The 20,455-nt window shown below is 32.5% G+C and overlaps 2 protein-coding genes across 2 annotated transcripts; one reads left to right on the top strand and one right to left on the bottom strand.

The window, feature by feature from the left end:
* The first annotated feature begins 1,881 nt into the window (after nt 1-1,881).
* On the top strand, nt 1,882-8,731 carry LOC148614174 (asialoglycoprotein receptor 1-like). Its single transcript, XM_088588078.1, has 5 exons — nt 1,882-1,980; nt 2,607-2,698; nt 2,908-3,031; nt 7,307-7,508; nt 8,673-8,731. The coding sequence occupies exons 1-5, from the start codon at nt 1,935-1,937 to the stop codon at nt 8,701-8,703; spliced, it is 495 nt and encodes a 164-aa protein (XP_088444204.1). The 5' UTR covers nt 1,882-1,934; the 3' UTR covers nt 8,704-8,731.
* A 2,332-nt stretch (nt 8,732-11,063) lies between these two features.
* On the bottom strand, nt 11,064-11,435 carry LOC148614173 (complement C1q-like protein 4). The gene has a single exon (XM_088590436.1). It carries the CDS (start codon nt 11,433-11,435, stop codon nt 11,064-11,066), a length of 372 nt encoding a protein of 123 aa, XP_088446562.1.
* Between the last annotated feature and the right edge of the window lie 9,020 nt (nt 11,436-20,455).

The following is a 20,455-nucleotide window of genomic DNA, read 5'->3' as shown; positions in this document are numbered from 1 at the left end:
TCAAGTACACCTAATCGTTAAGGCCTGATAAAGTAATAAAAAAATTATCAAAATTTACACACTGTCTCCATAAGTTGCTCGAAAAAGATGTGTTTTGACAAGTTCTTTTTGAAAATCTTCAGTGATGGCACATTTCGAAAATGTAGTGGGAGACTGTTCTACAATGTCGCTGTGGCTTTATCAACCCGATCATTAGTCTTAGCTTTTATGTGTGCGGTCTTTAATAGCTGCAAGTCCTTAAATCGTAATACTCTATCGTATATCGCTTATATGAACAGACGAGTCCTTTCAGGTACACAGGTGCTGAGTTGTTGAGAGCCTTATACGTGAACAACAGAATCTTACATTGACTCCGATATTGCACTAATAACCAATGTAGCGAAACAAGTACAGGTGATATGGTCATGTTTTCGTTTTCTTGCTATTAATCTTGCTGATGTGTTCTGAACTCGCTGTAAATTCGATAGAATGCTTGCATTTATTCGATTTAGCAACGCATTTCCATAATCTAGGCGCGAGATCACAAGTGAATTCACCTATGTTTTGTAGGCATCGTCAGTTACGTATGCGTTATATCTTCTGTTTTTGAAGGAAACATGACATTGAAATGGAAATGACTGTTTTTCCATGTTGAGATTTCTGTTAGAAACACGTTTTTCTCAACTGCAGCTTCGTTTATGATGTATCCATCAAAGCTAATAGTACAATTTTTGAATTCCTTTGTGCGTTGCTTTTTTTGTACAAATTCTCAATTCAGTCTTGTCTTGATTTAATATTTGACATCTATTAAAATAAGAATGAATCCATGCTAAGGCATGTCCAGTTATTCCGTAGGAATTTGGAGACATTCCATCAGAATAAGATGGTCTATAACATCAAAAGCTGCTGATACCTCTTGAAGAAAAGTAGGAAGTGCTATATAGCAAATCTGTACTTTTCCAGTCTGAGCCATTTCTTAAATTCAAAATCTTTTCTTAAACTTTCTTGCTTTGGTGAACTTGTCAGCTTTTGTCGATGCACCATAAATACGGATATCTATAAAACGTATGTTCAAAATTCAAACGAAATTGGATAGATGGGAATACCACCATAATTATACATTGTGTTGTATCCCGAACGGCTCTATCGATTATCTGGATATAAGGAACCTCTAAAATCGACCTAAATAGACTGCCAGCTCTCCAATATGAATATTGAGATGATTTTGTTCTAGATAGGTATTTTCTCAACCTCAAGAAAAGGTGACATGGGTCTTCAATGGCATTCACTAATCCAAGAAACTGGCACAAACAAAAGAAAAACAAAACAAAAACAAACAAAAACAAAAAACAAATCAAAACAAAAAAACAAAACAAAAAAGAAAAAAAAACACGCTTTCACCATAAACGACAAGGAACATTATTTGATCTGGGTACTATATAAGGTCGTATGCAGTTGGTTGGTTTATACAAGACAGGTACGCAATGGGTGTATAAGATATGTTAAAATATACTGCACGCACTGTCCCCAAAAGTTTTACAAAAATCCAATTTATAAGTCTATTGTAAATATTAGCTCGAAGGTTTGTCGATCTACTGCCAACGTTGTTGTTACACATCCACTAATCTTAGATTAAAGCAGTTATACATTGTATGTCTGTACATCGCGCCTAAATCGACATTTGACCATTGTGGATGATTTCTTCGATAGTGTTCAAGATAAATCACTGAAGTATTGCAGTCGATCGTGCATTTTTCATAAGACTCTACCCAGGAAATGATATCAACTGCATCTGCATGTTAGAAAGATGGCTTTGTTAATATGTATTTGTCCTATATGTTTAATTCCTTTCCTTATCGTATGAACTTTCGACTACAGACATGAAACCTCTTATTATTAGATTTCACTGTACTGTCTTATCACACAACAAAGTCCGAAAGAACTTGTCTTAAGAAATGGACTGTCTATATATAATATCAATGTTATTGGTCTCCAGTGCCTGTAAGTGTACTGTTTAAATTTCCATAACTTAACTTATATCAATGCTTATTTGTCATGTAGTGATTTAATACAGTTAGGTAAGTTTGACTGTAACTGTAATTTATTCTGTTCGTTACAATGTATATGTAGATCGTCTCCGTTTCCTGGTTCAGTGCTTTGGTCATGTACTTGAACTTTAATGTCTCTGGGTGTGTATGTATTCAATAGATAATGATATTTTACACCGATTTATTTCTTTTGAGCAATCAAATTAAATTGCATTGACAGTATATTTATTAATCATATAAGGTCACTGACAGTATATAATACTTAAGTTTCTCCAACTTCCCTATACTTGCCTGAACTAACTGTTTATCGTTTTGTCACAATCGGGGCCACTAGCGAATAAGAAATTTAATGAACACTTCGTATCAAAATTAAACTTGATTAAAAAATGATCAGGTTTGTGGCATAGTAGCACTAGAAATAAAAACCATATACGAATTCGGCACGTATCTAAAAGAAAAATGGAAACCTCGCGTTTTTCCCCAATTCGAAGCCACAGTCGTATATTTGTTTTATTTTAAGTCAGTACAGTGTTATTGTCTAAATATTAAATGACTGAAAAGTTAATATCAATGTTTCAGGTATATCAGCATGTCCTGAAGGATGGGTACAGTTCAAATCGACATGTTTCTTGATAAACAGGAATCTCAAACTTGATTGGCCAGAAGCTTCTGTAAGAGAATGTTCATGATATACTTGATCAAGCAAAGTTTTATATTCTTCATTCATGATATGATTCATTAATAAGATTACAATGTGTGTCCGATAATACGGATTCTATCTTGACGAAACAGTAAATAACTATAAGTAGGCAGTTTTGTATGTTTGTTTAAATAGTTTCTCATTTAACACACGATTAACATCTTTATTGATTTGAAACAGAGTGATTGTCGTTCTATGAATGCTGAACTTGCTATTGTCGATGACGCAGAGACAATGCGGTTCCTTGCTACTGAAATAAACCCTAACGGAACAAAGCCAGCTAGAGGAACATGTCAAATATATGGTATGTACACTGAAACGCAATGATCTAATCTAGACATCGAAGATAAGGAGAAGTTTTAGTACATTATGTTTGAAAAATTACAATATTAAAATTATTGTCTATGTAATCTATTGCAAAAAACTTCTTACTGCTAAAGTGAATTGGTAGAAGTTTTTTTTTCATATTCCTTCAGATTATGCTCTGCGCTTCTCTGGTTATTTCTCCTTATTCTTCTTACTTTTCAATATATCATATTAGCTTTGGTTACGATTTGTCTCGTAAAATATGAGTTTTGGTCACTTGATAATATTTGGTTAAACATAACTCCATACAACATTGATGGTGCCTTACATTAATTTAAATAATCATTGTCTGTTAAAATGCGTTTTTCAAAGTGAATGCTCTGTGTATTTTCGGGAAACGATCAGAAAAAATAGGGTAACAAAAGTATTGCCTATGTCACAGTAGGTTTTGACCGTTTAGTCAAGTTGACTTGATTCTTGATTTCATTCGAGGCATACTTGAGGATGTGATACATTGCATCTACCCCCAAAGAACCTGAGATAAAAGATACTACAGACACTGTTGAGTCAGCCTCATATCTTGATATACACTTAGAGATCAATGGTAAAACAAACTATTGACCAAACTTTACGACGAAAGAGATGTTTTTTCATGCAGAATTGGCAACTTTTCTTTCATCTGTGGCAACATCCCTTCCGCACCTGCGTGTGCAGTTTTTATATCACAACTCATACGTTATACCAGAGCTTGCTATAACTACGCAGACTTTTTGTATCGCGCTAGACGTCTTACAATTAGGCTTCTGGAAGAGGGTAATGTTGTGAAAAGGTTGAGGTCATCACAATAGAAGTTGTATTGTCATCATGAACTTTTGAATCGTTCTGGTGTATCCATCTGCACCATGAAAACTAATTTGTTCAATTTATCATGTTTTGTCTTTCCTCTTTCGTCTACCCCAGGCTTGACTTTCTTTGATATTTCTAGAAAAGCAGAGGACGCTCACCTTACCGATGCATATGGTCAATACTCCCAATTTTTAGTAGAGTTTGAGTTGCTCATTTACTTCTGTTACTTTATATATATTATTTTGGTTACTTTATGTCCTTTGTTGTTTTTGTCTTATTTCCATGTCTGGTATCTGTCCCTGGATTATTTTCTTTTGATTCCTGCTAGAATCTTGGTTTCTTTGATAACCCTTTCCTTTTAATTGTTCTATGGTAAATCTAAAAGGAATGTTCTAAGATTTATGTACAATGATGATCTAGAACATCTGCCTCAATGGAAGGAAAATCATTTAACTAACGGTAGAGGTTCTTAATCTTTACTACGGACTAATATAACGGTTAGTAATCACGCTAGCCACACCGACGAAATACATTCATGTAAAAAAAATCAGTCGAGCTCTTTCTGGAAGTTTTGACTTTAGTTCAACATTATAACCACATTGTTCACTTATGTTAATAAAAATTCATGTATCAAACAAAAGTAAAAGAATGAGGGTACATAAGGTTTCGTAGCGCCTACTAATATAAATGGAATTATCTCCTTTCAGTAAACTTAGAATGTTTTTATTGTTAATATTAAAACAGATGTTTTTATCTCTGTTTTTAACGAAATCTACAAAATAAAATTAATTTTTATTCATATAGAAATAAACAAAGTAACATGCCTGATCAACCAAAAAAAACAAAAAACAAAAAAAACAAAAAAAATAATTATACCTTAGTGTAATGGTGTACTCTATTAGAAATATATATAACAACAGTAAGTGGCGAGACCTGTCTGTGACGGATATGGAGTATGATCGTTTTTTTCTCTTCTCTTTAGTATGGACCTGTTGTGTTTTTTAATTGATATGTTAAAAGAATGGTTAACGAAATTCCATGACCATATCATAATGTTTATATATTTTTTTAGAAATGTTTTACGTAGCGTAAATTACTGCGCATAGTTAAGCATTGAAGCTTCATTTGAGGAGCTATTAAGATATAAAGTTTTAAATTACTTTTAACAGCCCGACGTCAATATGAGAAAAAAAACTCGCTGGGTATTCACGCATTTGTAAAGTCACGTACTTAGGCTTTTAAAGAATGTTCGCATTTGTACCTTAACTCTTACGCATTAAAAAGCTTTATTCAACAAATCATTTCCGTAAAACATTGTTTTTTTTAAAAAGTATTGACGGAATTAAAAAACGCTTATTTAAAATTCGGTGTCATCAAGAGTATGTTCCGTTGAAAACGGAATCCATGCAGATGAAACAAATTTACAAATCGTGTTACCATTGCATCCCTAACTACATGGTAGCACTGCATGAATGTCCATACTTCAAGATCACTGCCATTTCTCGTGTTTAACTACTTGCAGACAGAGAGACAGGCAGACCGATTCCTGTTGTATTTAATGTTTTCTGAATACAATAGGTAAAACGTCATAAATACTTACAAGTAATAAACATTGTTGATAAAGTAAAAATCAAATACTCCTTTAATGTTTGCGAAGTTTTAAATATATAAATGAGAAAAATACCAAATGACACTTGTTCATTAAATATTTTGACTACGAATAGTAGCAAATTAATGTAGGAAAGTTTGAAATAAGTGCATCTATATATGTGTTAACGATTCCGCTTTCGACGGGAGCCTAACGATATTCTATCAGTATTTATCAGTTACAATGATAGGGGGAAAAAGGGAAGTCAGGTTCAGAAGTGACAAACTTCAATTTAAAATCAAAATAAGTTTTTTAAAAAAAAAAGAGTTGATAACTCAAAATTATAAATTGGGGGGGGGGCGCTTCTTCTTTGTTAGGATTCACACCTATGCAAATGGTATCTGCGCTCAAATGAATATCTTGAATTAAGTTTCAAAAACTATTTTCATTTAAATGTCACGTGGATATTCTTACCACACCACATCGAATGATTCGCGGTCAAGCCATGCTTATGAATTGTCGCACTTCCTCCAAATCTAACACCCGGGACGTACCTGCTTTTGTTTTAAAAATTAACAGAAATTTGGAAAGATATGAATTTAGTACAAACATAAGACAGGATGAAGCTGATTAATAAAGACAACTTTGTGAAACACAAAATATATTAGCTAAAATTTGCATAAATTTTCGAAAAGACGACAAAAGCTGAATTGTTGACAACAATAATCATGACAGGACCGCTTAGCACCAATGGTAGATTAGAACTGTCGTAACAAGTACAGCTATATTAGAGCTACAAGAAGGCTAGTGAGCACAGTTATTGACAAATGACGGTTTAACATTTACATTTTCAACCATGCATCTCATGAACTGTGCGCTCCGACAAAATGTAATTCTTCTGGTAACTACGGGTCAGTGTTTACAATTTGTTTTGGCGTATTTTCAGAAAGGTGTACACTGAAAACTAACGAAATGGTGTAAGTTTTACATTATATACAAGAAATAAAAGCAACATGATTTTATACACACAAAAAATGCGTAAGATATAACAAGTGTTTTTGCATATAAACTTTGCAAATCGGATAAACGTAGGGACATGTTTGATATTTGTACATGTACATGCATTTATTGTACATATTTTTCCGGATAGAGCAGGCAGTCTTGAATGAGCATTGCTAGAAATAAAGGATTGTTCTTAATCATTTCATTAGAAATACCCATAGACTTGATCTTTTTAACAGGCAAACAAAGAAAATGGCTTTTGATTTTCCGACAACAAAATAAGATCGGGAGAGAGTTAAAAGCTTTATTTGCGCTTGATATTTATACAGAGGTTCCAACTTGCCGGATCGCATTAGGGAATAAAAACCGATGCGACAATTATTACAAACTTAAAAAATAACAAGAAGTATTCGGACAATAATAGAACCTGTCGTTTTTTTCTGCCTTTTTATTTCTTGTCATGTACGTCATTTATTTCTTGAAAATTTCAATTTTGCGTTTTATTTTAAATTTGATACTAGAATAAGTTGCAAAAGAATGCAAAACAAATGCTATTTTATTTCCTGATTGGCTCTCCAGAGGGTTTTGATGCTTGCTCTTCGTTTCTCAATATTTACTTTTTAAATTTACTTTTTCAGTTACTACCATTTGAAAATTTACAGTATGAATTACATGATAATTGAGTTTTCTTTTGAATTAATGATAATTTTTCCTCCGATTATTTTAGTAGGCAGAATAAGGCCTTATGGGTCCTTATCCTTTAATGGTTTAGGCAGCAATGGACGTACAGAATTGATTTTTTTATCAACATCAATGAGCTTCTAATGTACTTTCAAGATGATTTCTGGATAGATGGCACAGACCAAGTTGTTGAAGGACACTGGATTTGGGCATCTTCATCAGAGCCCGTTGAAAATAACTACTGGTGCCCTGGCAATCCAAGTGACTCCTTTGGACATGAAGATTGCTTAGAATTATTAGATGGACACTGGAACGACGATACATGCACAAAGCAGCAACATTTCATTTGTGAAAAGGAGTGAGTATGATGCAGTTATACATCTAGTTACTGTAACAATAGTTGTGGAACTGTTATTTTGCAATCAGAAATTTTTTTTTAAAAGCGACCCTTACAGCACATGCGTGGATTAAGTTCACCAGAAGTCTCATGCATTCGAATTTATCTAGGTCGATTTTTTGTCTTGCAAGACAATAAATATGTAGACACCTATTTCATATATTTAACACATTTTATTAGTGGATATTGAATGAACATATACAGGAAGAGTACAATATAATAGAAATAATTCAAATTTAAGGCAGAAACAAAAAGGTACGAAAATGACAGTTAATGCAGCTTTGACTGTTTATTGATTCCTTTATTTTGTACACAAAAATTATATAGAAATACAACAAACTACATTTTTCATCCACCAAAATGGAAGTTTTATTTCAATTGAGATTGACAAAAATATCTTCGTAAAAAATATTTCTTTTTTACATAATGCATCTGTCTACTAAAACATTTGAAAAAGTCATATTTACTTAATTGATGCGAGACGGTAATAAAATAGAAATTGTATCTAATTTAACCCTTAAGCATAATACTGAATATACATGGCTGTGCATTTCCTTGTTTTAAGAGACTGACAGATCACAAGTATCCTTGTATATTTAGGTACCGTAATGTCGTTAACATGAATATACCACATTTCACATTTCAAATGATAAAGTTTTGATTGAAGCTCCACCCTCTTCTGGACTGAAATACAAGCAAAGTTTGTTCATAGATTACATTGGCCTTAAAAAGATATATTATCCCCGAACTATGATTACTAAGATTACTGTGATATTTGACCAGAATAGATAATGTATACAATGCATTTCACACTTGGTTATTTTTTTAAAGAATAGATATACTAATTTTTGGCAAATAAATTTTGCTGAATATTTTGCAACAGCTGCATTTTTAATCAGATGGATTTTTTTTCTTATTTCTATATATTTTTGTTTCGAGGTGTTCTTTATTATTCGAGTATCTTCTGTCATAAAGTTTTTATTTAATGTTTCATTGTCCTAATCACTTTGATCCTTCTTGCCATTGATATTGCATTTGTTGTAATATTACGATATAATGAATTTGTAACATTTTCACACCAATAATACCACGTGTCATATAATTTCCTAATTACTTTTTTTTCAGAAATGAAGATGGACAAGCTATAATTGGTTAGAATTCAAAGTAAAAGAGCATTACTGTTATTAAGATTTATTGCTCCAATACATTCGGTTCAAGAAACAGTAATCAAGGGAACCAAATCAAAAGAAAGTAATCGAGGAACAAAAACCAAACATGGAAAACAGACATACACGACAAAGAACATTAAGCCTTAGAATAATACATACAAAGTAACAAAAGCAAATTAGCAACTTGGACTCCAATAAACATTGCGAGCTTGGACCAGGTGCACCGGTATGGGTAGCGTCCTCTGCTATTCTAGAAACATCCACCGAGTTGCTCTGCTCTTAAAAAGTCAAGTCCGGGGTAGATGACAGAGGAAAAGAAAACTATGACAATGAACAAATCAGTTTTCATGTTGCAGATGGATACACCGCAACGGTTCATGAGTTCATGCTGGCGACCATATAACTTCTGTAGTGATGACTTCAAAGCTTAACTGTAAAAGTCAAAGCGCGATACAAAAAGTCTGCGTAGTTACGGGAAGTTCTGACATAAGGGACGAGTTGTGATATGAGACCTGCATACGCGGGTGCTGAAGGGATGTTGCCACAGATGAAGGGAAAGTTGACAATTCTGAATGAAAAGTCATCACGTTTGTCGTAAAGTCGTGTCAATAGTTTTCCTTCACCATTGATCTCTAAGTGTATGTCAAGATTTGAGGCTGACTTCGCAGTGTCTATAGTATCCTTTATCGCAAGTTCTGTGGGGATAGATGCGATGTATCAAGTCCCCGAAACTATAATTGTTTAACGATTGTAAGTCACCTATATAGCGGAAACTGGGATTAAAGGATCTTTCTTTAGGACAAGATCAGCTATAATGTCAGCCTTATAAGAGTATAGGAATGGGTCAGCAAGTAGATGAGGACAATTTGTTTTCACTGGAATACCGGCCATTTGTTGAAAAACGCGTCCACCACTCTGGACAAATATGTTGTCGATTAAAAATTCCAGCATGTTGTAAATATCTTCTTGATTTGGAATCATTGCTTTTACAAAATATGAGGAATGTCTACCAAGAACTATATAATTAAATCTATGTGTACCATCTTTTTTTGAGAAACAACGATGTATTATGTTTTGAGTCGGGATTTTAACTTGGTATGAGGAATAGAAGTATACAGTGTTGAAAAATCATAGGTTTTAATGCTATAATGTTCTAAAAATGATCTTGAATTGAAGGTTTCAAAAAGATCTTCCGAATTTTTCAGGATCCACATTGAATTTATACCATTACGGGAATAACAGGTGTTGTGGTAGGACTGCAGACCCTCTTTGACAGCTGTGAGTATAGAAGTTAAAAGTTTCTAAAGAGGTTTGGTGGTACATTTTGCCGATCAAGCTATGTAATGTTGTTTGTATGGATTCTTGTGGAGTTTAAGAGTCCTGTATACTTTTGTAAGCGTCCTTGTTAATATTAAAAGACTCGTTTTGGTGGTTTACGAGAATGTCCTTGGGAGACCAAGGCAGGAGATGGCGCATGCTAAATTAGTTTTATATTTATGTCAAACATATTTTACTTGTAATACATTAAAGATGACAATTCATGTTTTTATTTCAACAAATGCCGATAAGAATAAATAGAAAATAGAAAACACCTTTGAATAAAGGGAAATGACTGTTTGGTCTGTTCATACTTTAGTTGATTTTTTTAAAGGGGAATTTGATTCTTAACACAATGCTATGCCACAGCTTGCTCCAACGCGGATTTTTTGTACCGCGCTTAACGTCTTTTAATTAGGATCTGAAAAATTATAGTATTGCCTCAAGATTTTGAGAAAATAAAATCAATACAAAATTTTTAAAACTTGTCATCATGAACTCGTGAATCATTATGGCGTGTCCATCAGCACCATGAAAACCGATTTGTTTGCCTTGTTTTCATTTTTCACATTCTTCTAACCGGACATGACGTTTAATGAACAAATTGGAGGTTGTTTCTGGAAAAGGAGACGACGCATACCCTACTCCCTAGGCCATGCTTTTATTTTTTTGGTTTTTCCAGGTTGTTCCTTTGTATGTGTTTTTTATGTTATTTCATGTTCTTTGCTGTGTTAGTGTCTATTGTCAATTCCTTGACATTAATCTTGGATTATATTCTTTTTGCTTTCCGTTCGAATCCTTGTTTCCCTTATTTTCTACCATGTACTGCCCATATCAGAGGCTAGCGTACTTTCTAAATGGAAAATGTACGTTTGTAAAGTTGACTTCCATTCTATGCCGAATGTTCTTCAAAGTTTAATTGGCTTTTATTTTTATTCATTGCTTATATTTTTAATTCATATTTTTTAATAGATATTTTAAAAAAGATATATTTTTAAAATCATAATAAACAATCACTAATGGTAATGTCTTAGTCTTCATACAACATCACACCTGAGAATGTGATGCATGGCTGAATAGCACTATTGTAGACAGACGTATAATTAGGCTCCTGATGGCGTACCCATACCATATCACTCTTGTTTAGGTGAATGATTACTGTTTGGCTGCCCATTTTAGATGGCGAACCATCAGTAAACGCAACTGCAATCATATTACCGTTCTTTACCATTTCTTGAACAACTCTGCTTTGATTATTCAAGGTAGAAAAGGAAAACATGTACATTCCAGGATATGGAGCAACAAAGTGACCATGTCTAGAGTCGTACGCTTTTCCTTGATTAGTCAACACTTTATCATATTCTAATGCCTGGTGTTGACCAAGTCCAATAACACTAGTCATTGCAGCTGAAAAGGCAATCTTGAGAACTTGATCTACAAAATGTATATTAATATCACTGCATTGTTATACATAATTTTTTTTGAGAATCAATAATAATGCTTAAGAGTTTCTTCCAAAGCCTGGTTTTTCTGTCGTAGCAACTTTACTTCTAACGCTAAGGCTTCAAATTTATCTATATCGAATAAGAACATACATGTAATACACCAAGTTTTGAATAAAGCGTCATGGATGAATTAAATGCGCGCATCAGCAACCCAATTTTTTCATCTTAATTCCATTAATGTTGATAGCTGCCGTTGAAAACTCTCTAAATGTGCGTACTATTTGTATTTCCAAGTTGTAGCATGTATCAGATGTTGTTTAATATTTTTAGAAAAGAATTTTGCTGTAGATGTGTTTTTAATTTAATACCATAACAAGGTTCGAGCTTCTACCCTATAGACTTATGGACCAATTCATACGAAATTAGACACTGCCAATTTTAAATGAATCTTGGTGCAGACAAAACAAACAAAGCATTAACGCTGCACATCCATCTTTAGCATGAATTAACAAAATTAAGAACTTTAACTTTTGGAGGGCTTATTACATTTATAATCCGTATATTTATCTACATAATAAAAAAAACCAAATTACAATCTTAGATTGGTAATATGGCCTGTAATGTCTTCTGAAAGGAAAATGAAAGTGAATCTGGCTTGGGGGGATTATATGCATAACAGAAAACACACAGAGAACAATGTTATCAAATCGAGGTATTTACACAACTATGACATTAAAGGAGTTTTAGTATTCCAAGCAGTTTTCAGGAAGTTACAAGGTTTAGCTACAAGACATCTGTTTGAAGCTTGTATCAGTGCATAACACGCATGTATATTAAGCCATGAACAATAAAAAATGGCAAAAATTGTATACGTAGAAATCTAAAAACAAGACAAACAAGTACAAAGTGGTATTCATCTTCTATAGCTCTCATATTACAACATTAACACAAACGGCTATCCCCATGAATATTTTAAAAACGACAAATTTCCACTTTTATATTTAATGTGCTTCTTCGAAATTTAGTTAGTAAACGGTGAAAATTAAAAAAAAATTCTACACAACATGAAGATTTCAAATTACAGTGTACACGTAGCTTAGCTTACTACTTTCTTGGATTGATGAAAATCAATGCTGTATTAATTGATTATTCATTAAATGTGATTCAACAAGCAATATGAATACAAGGGCTCATATGAAATTCAACTGCATATCAATTATATTCCCACGGTGTTTTCCTTGGAGAAATGCAGACTGGTACGGGCTGATGAACATTTATCCCTTATTTCAATAGTCTATGTGGACTGGTGTTTTAGCTTTAGAACTTTAATTTGCTTTTTTTTTTTTTTTTTTTTTTTTGTCGACTATAACATTATACATTGAAACGGTTATAAATAGCATTTAAATTACTGGAAACGGCGTAAGGAAAAATCAGCAGTAACGTGATTTAGGATGTTTTAAATAACCTTTGGAATGTTTGTTTTTTCTGTAAGCTATGAATTATCCTCTGTTCGTACCCTTAATGTGACTTCATCAGACAACTGTTTGCATAAGACTCTAGTATTTTACAACTCCTGAATGAAAAACAAAACATTCATACAATTGTCATCAAATAGTTAATCTATTAACTCATAAACAGTGGCAGTGTTTTCAATTAGTGGTTCACTTATTATTTCCTAAATGTCGTGTCGTATTTCTATAGTCGTCACATGACCAGCACCTTCTTCGCTGGGAGAGATGGAGCAATGACCGTTCGTGTATCATACTGAACAGTTTTATTCATTTACATAAAAACGAACAACTGAACCTTCAACTGTTTTTAACCGCCCTTCATTTGCCTAATCCACTTGACTGGCGATTGTGCATTTTGCGTCACAGAACAGCAGTAAGATTACAACAATTCGTAGCATTTTTTTTGTTTTGAATAGGCTACTAGCCTAACTTTAAATACTTCTTACCACAATTAGGCTTAAACGACGAATGGAACGTTATCTACACTTAAATGAGAACAAAACATTGAAGACGACGAATTACAATTGCTTAAAGATTAAGTTTACAAACTTCATTTGATGTTTGCTTCCAATAACATTTTCTAACACTTTGACTTGTTTATTCCTGCCATAATTCAATATCAAGTATTAGAACAGATTAAAGCAAATAAAAAATCAAGCGATGGTTTCCATTTACCTGATGGATCTTTAAAAAAAAATAAATTTCCTAAAATTAACATACATGGCGCCCATGAGTGAATATAGTTTACCGATAAAACCGTGATATTAAACCTTTTCTCAGTACATTTGTAACTATACATTATTGACATTACAATATACTTTTGTAATGATTATTATTAATCAAGTTTGTTCCTTTAGGTTTACAGTATGTTATACGTATACATAATTTTGCTTAAATTGTAAATATGATCAAATAGTCAACAAAAATATTAATTTTATCGTATGCATTATACGAATAAATGACGCATGTCTCGACCTGCCCACATATGATTTCCTCCTCCACCATATTGCAATAAACCCTAGCTTGATTTTAAAAAGGAGACATGCATCTTGTTCATAAGCTGAAGCAGTTAATTAGAGAACAACCGCATTTTGACATTATTCTAAATGTCTCTACATACATGTATCAACGTATAACTACCTCTCATCACATTATGCATTAAGCATGGCGTAAAAGGATTGTTGTTGTGTGCTATCATAATTAGTTGGAATACTCAAAACTATCTTTTCTGAACTAAAATATTATTTTCAAATGCATGATCGTGTAATGTTTACTTCAAAATAATTTCTACATATATAAATTAGTTAAAGTTGTGCGAATTGAAAGGAATGATAACACCCCTGCTCCCCAAAATAGACTGATAACCTTATCCTGGGATGGTAAATATTTATCATTACACTGTATAAATAAAGTAGAGCTAGACATTATTATTAAAGTGTCACCTATTTTTAATAACTTTAAGTTAAGTCCGAGTGGCAGTAACACTAGTCTTTTTTAATATGGGGATTTAACCAAACTTCAGAGAAATGTATAAATTTTCGGGCTTTTAATTCGAGGGTTTTCATTCAATGTCATACCAATAAGATATTTTGTTGTCATTAATTGCCACAAAGGAACATTATTTGCACATGCATTTTTAAATGATAAACCATATGCAATCAAGATTTATATGAACGTTCCATTTTGTTGATCTTTTTTACAAAAAAATTCCTTTATGATGTTGTAATGTAGCAATCCATGTAAAAATCATGGAAAATAATGAAATGATGATGCATGCATTAAAAGCCTACAATGGTGTTTTTTCTTGATTTGTTTATTTTGATCTTAATTTTTATTCTGCAGTAATAAAGGCTTTAATTGACCATGGTAAATTTGACTGGTTACAAATTAAAGGAGGAAAGTATGGGAAAGTTTCCCCTGCCAAAATCCCCCTTTATAACCAGTCAAAGTGTATCCCAATGAACAGGGGTCACTGACTTTTTTAACAATGAAGGATTTGTTTTAAGACTAGATTGAACAGATAACGAAGATTAAAACCACTGTTGCGTTCTTTTTTGCATGAACCGACCTAGCTCAAGGAGAGTGACTTTCTATTTTTCATTTCATTTCATTTCATTACAATATCGTATCCTTCCGTTGCTGGTACGGGCAATGCCGCTATGTACGCTGTGGAATTCAATCGGTGTTACTTGTTTTTTTAAGTGCTTTTATTTTAATTTCCCCAAATCTTTCAGTGTATATGTATATCTTTTATTTGAGTTTTTAACCACTGAATAATTAAAAAAAAACATGAATAGATGAAATTGACAAAAAAATTCAGTGAAAAAAGAAATATCGCAAAATATTTATAAACTTTCATGATGTGAAAATAATTGAAATTGATTACTCCATACATTGATTAATTTTGATTTTTTTATGCTCTGTTAAAGCGAATATTTGTAAATAGGTGATTTTGGTATCGAGGAACAGTGTCACAATGACCTAATTGGCCGATTTGGAATGCCCGTTTGTGACATAAAACGACTTAAATACATGTATTCATCCAATTTCAATCACTCAACTTTTTTATGGGACTTCTTTGACGATAAGCTTCATTATTGTTGCAAAACTAACGGATTAAGGTAGTAGACCTCGGGTAAGGGAGGTAATCCAAATTGAAAGGATTTTAGTCACTAGAGCGTTTGAATGTCTCCTAATATGCAAACTTCAAAATGATACTGGTGTTAAAGGGAAATAACCCCAAGAAAGGGTTCAACTTCTAGAACAAATACGCCAGTCCCAGTTACTCTGCTCTTTGAAAGTATTGATTAAATGTTTCAAATGGGTACATAGAGGAAAATATTTTATAAGGTGGGAAAACGTTTGAAATGATACTTTTTGCGGCAAATCAAGATTCCTTAGATATAATATTAAAATTGAAATATGAAATGACCTCTGTCATGAGACAGTTCCGGCTACTGTTAACCAATAACATTGCCAGTTTTATAACTCCTTAACTTTTTAGAGTTAAAAATATATCTTTTCTATAATTCATTATAAATTAAGCTTTCTGTTTTCATTTTGTTGCTTTATTCAGCATATGGCTCTATCCAGCATTGAACTTCGTTAAGCATATAAGTTTGTTCCTTCGTGCAGAAGTATAAATATTTGTGTGACATTATCAACAGTAGTTGACTCAAGCTGTGTCTGGCAATGCTCTTTCATCGGTATAAGTCATCATAATTTGATACTTGATAACGTTATTGAATAATAACATGATTTTATCCATAATGATTAATTATCAAAAACAAGTATTTACAATGCCTTACCCTACTATCATCAAACATTAAAAAAAACCTCATGGTGAACTTTTCTGAAAATGTGTTTATTGATTAGCACATGAATAGTCCATATAATATCCGTTTTGTACGAAAATCGAATCATGAATTCTTTTTGCAAAAGAGAGGTTTTTATATAAGCCAATAGCTGAAAATTACCCCCTTTTTGTAATTTTGGTACTAGTCAATTAAAGCCTAGTATTTCCGACATATTTTAATACATATCAATATACATTAACATTGGTTGATTATAAAATGTATTAATGCTTTAAGGATAGTCAATATTACTATATGGATTATGACATAGCACTCAATAGATTATGATTTCGTCATCTCGTTGTCAGTAAGTCTCGAGGAGTCAGTTAAATTTTGAGGAGTTTGGCTTTATAAAGGATAGCATCGGATAAGAATACTAATGCTTCCTCCAGACATTTGTTCTCTTCTTTCCTTATAGTCATCACACGTCTTTATGTAGTCACGAAAGCACACTATTCGACTTGAATGCGTGCTGGCTTCGGTATTTCTAATTTCCCAGCAAGCAAATCCCACATGAAATACGTTGACATCCGACATAGCCGATATCTTGCCATGGCCAGAAATGGAATTGCAAGTTTACTTCATTTGAAAATTTCTAACGACAATAACACTACTGAAAGATATTTTATCACCATTTATTGTATTGCTATGACACGTCCAGATAACACATGGGATATGTATGTAAATGTTTTGCACAACACGCTTTCTTTAAGAAGGTGAAAATAATCAATGAAAAAAGGTAATTCTCTGGAAGCATTCACCTTTTAAGTAAACAAATACAAAACAAAAGCTGACACCTTAATACGAACATCATATACCAGTGACGACAATTGAAAGTATATAGAGACAAACACCACACGTCAAACCGTACGGGTAATTACAATTAGACTCACAGTGAAGTCTTCGGCATGACTGGGGTTTATAGAGGACCAAATCTCTGCTCGATTATTAAACCCTGCTTCCTCATCTTCAATCAGGGGTTGGTTATCATCGTCATCTATGTACTTAATATCTTCGGTATCAACCAACGACACCATTGGTATATTATCACTTATGCAATTGTTTTTTTGTGTTGTGGTTTGACCTACTGCCCCTATTGTTCGCCTCTAGTTCGTTTATACCTCTATCACAATTTTTGCGTGTTGAGTATTGTCATTTCTGCCAAGATTGTCTGCTTTGTGCTGATCTCCACTTCTGGTCATATTGTCTGCTTCAAGATTGTCTTTACTCTTTGCAGCACTCTCTCTCCGTTTCGTGTTTCATCACTTTTGCAACGATAATCTGCTTGGAGCTGGTCATCATTTTTGTCGACATTGTCGGTATTCTGTTGATACATGCATTCATTCACATCTAAGAACATTTTTAACATGTTGTTTCTCATCACTTCCAGGAATCTTGTCTACTTCGAAATTACGTCGTCTTTGAACCGCATTGTTCACATGCTGTTGTTTCTGTTTCTTGTTTCTTTCCCATCTTTTACAATTATTACAAAACCTCCTCGTCTTTTTCTCAAATAACTGGCAAGACTTTTCTACATGACAAAAACAAAAAATCATGATTTTGCAATTGCTACATCCCTTCTTATTGTATCCATACACAAACGATAATAACATCTGTTTCTTTTTTTTATGAAAAAATGTATTTGGAATCTGAATTTCACTACAAATGATGATAATAGTTAAATATAATATTTTCGTTTTTTCCCTCTAGATAAAATAAGCCAAATATCAGTTGACAAGAATACGCTGAATCTGTAAGATACAAGAATCAACTGTTTAAAATACCCTAAAAGGATTATTTAATGTAATTGGTTCTATTAACTCACTTAAATATACAATATACATGTAGCCCACGTAATACAAAAGAGACTTAATATTTACCCATATAAACTTTTCGGTAATTAATTATTAAATGTGCAGCTGACATTTTATTTATGAGTCAAGTTAAATGCATTCGTAATAAATGACGTTAAATCAAAATATCACTGTCATGCATTGTAGCTTGTTTGTATTCTTAATATTCATTTGGAATTTGGTAATTGGAATGTGAATTACACAATTTGTGTTCTGTCAATGTTGAAATATGTTTTATTTCAATTGATATCTGTACATTGCTACTAAGAGACGATGAATAATAATGAACAATGTATTGTTTAAAATTGTAAACAAATTTATTTTTGTATTTTGTAAAGCATATTTGGTGAAATTTTCTATTCAAATTGAAAAGTATTGTTTATTCACATTATTGCTTTATTATTTTTCTTCACCCTTTTATTTGGTCATAACACAATCATGTCATTGTCCGTTTACCTGCGTTTTATTTAAAATTGATGCTTGTGTCAACTGTATACATGATTTTGAGGGTTACTGTTAAGTACATAGGTCGAAATACATTTTGGAGGTGAAGAAATATATATAGAAACACAATTGAAACATGTTATTCACGTATATGTGTGTGTATTTGTTACTTCATATCTTTTATAGTGCCCCCTTTATTTTGAAAAAAACTTATTAGAATATTACATACCACACATTGCATATATTCAAAATATATGAAAACGACCTGAAATGAAGAGGAAAAAAACTTTAAAAATTCACATTTTGTTCTTCAAAGGAATGCATTTGATTTTGTCATTGAGATTTTCAGAGTAGAACATAAATTGCAGACTTCCGGAATTGGATATACAAAATATTTTCCTGGCTAATGTTCACCGAGATATATCAAGCCATACAGTCATCATCATCATTATTCTGTAAAATGTTTAATTCATAAAAGAGAAGTTAATATTTAATAGTATAGATAGGATAGATAAAATTTGTCAAAGGGAAAAAACTACCCAACAGACTGTGATGAAATAGCACAAAGGCAGTATACGGGTTATAAACTATAAGAAACTTCCTGCATTCCGTTCCGGTCTCCGACTGGCTCCTGAAACAATTACATCGGTTTAGCGAAAGTTCTGTTGAACATCCAAATCAAATAAACCGGTCCACTAAAGTAAGCAACATTTTGCAGTTCAAATTAGTTGTGGAGCTACCAATTCTTTTTTTTTCATCGTGCCTTTACTGTGCTCGATTTATTTTTTGATGACTTCTTTTTTACCCTAAAAGTGATATTTATCATACTATGTGAATATTTTTTACTCCAGTGTAACTAATTTCTTGACTCAGCCTCCTTATGGAAAGTAGTACAATAGACTTGTACATTGTGAAAATGTTCACTTCCATTATTTAAGTGGAGTGAAATGTAGCGATTAAGACATAATTGTGATTAGGTCTGCGGAAAACAATTATTATGTAATTGTATTTACCTTGGTGGTTCCAGCCAGCAGGTTGGTTAGTGTGCCTTAACTTTAACTCCAGCCAGCAGATTGTGTTCTATCAACAATTGGTTAGTGTGCCTTAACTTTTGTTAAATGAATCTCTTTTTCTGACGTATCAAATGCATTTTCGAGTATGATACTTATTCAAATCAACATATAATTTTCCAGTTTTTTTTCTTTTTGGTACTTATATTACTCTTACGGACATATACATGGATTATTTATGATAATGGTAAAAGAGAAATGATATTATGGGACTACCGGTATTTATAGTAACGAAAACAAAAGTGTTAGAAGAACTAATCAACTACTATTAAGTAAATAAATAATTATGGTAACAACAAATTTTTGAAATTTTGAATTGGTATAGAGGATATTTTGAAATTTAAAAAAAAATCAGTAAAGCAATTTGTTAAGAGTAACACATTTGTATTAAATACTAGTCCATAATTCAGACACTACCAATGGTAAAGTAATTTATGGTGTAGATAAACCCACCAAACAAACAACGCTTATTCAGTCTACATATGCTATACTTTTACATAATGATAATCATTTCTGCATACAGATCTGCAGAAAATCACACATATATCTCCCACTAAATTCAACAAAAAAAAAACCAAATCAAGAACGATAACTCTTGCAAAATGCCAATTTCATGTACAATTTATATATATAGACTTTAGTGTTTTTTTATATGCATTAATCACCTTCTGTCTGATTTTTTATAAAGACTGCTACTTAATATCAATTGCAACAGTTTCTTAATTTACAGTACATATACGTAGATG

The sequence above is a fragment of the Perna viridis genome, chromosome 6 (genome assembly GCF_037379345.1).
Source record: "Perna viridis isolate PV_CMFRI_1.1 ecotype Kerala chromosome 6, ASM3737934v1, whole genome shotgun sequence".
In the NCBI taxonomy this organism is placed as follows: Eukaryota; Metazoa; Mollusca; class Bivalvia; order Mytilida; family Mytilidae; genus Perna; species Perna viridis.
The sequence above is the reverse complement of the archived record's forward strand: the minus strand, read 5'-3'. Positions and strand labels throughout refer to the sequence as shown.

Coding starts and splice junctions, on each gene's coding strand:
- LOC148614174 (XM_088588078.1), top strand. CDS start 1,935: ATGGACTGTCTATATATAATATCAATGTTATTGGTCTCCAGTGCCT. Junction 2,699..2,907: donor TTGATTGGCCAGAAGCTTCT/GTAAGAGAATGT, acceptor GATTTGAAACAG/AGTGATTGTCGTTCTATGAA. Junction 7,509..8,672: donor CATTTCATTTGTGAAAAGGA/GTGAGTATGATG, acceptor CTTTTTTTTCAG/AAATGAAGATGGACAAGCTA.
- LOC148614173 (XM_088590436.1), bottom strand. CDS start 11,435: ATGACTAGTGTTATTGGACTTGGTCAACACCAGGCATTAGAATATGAT.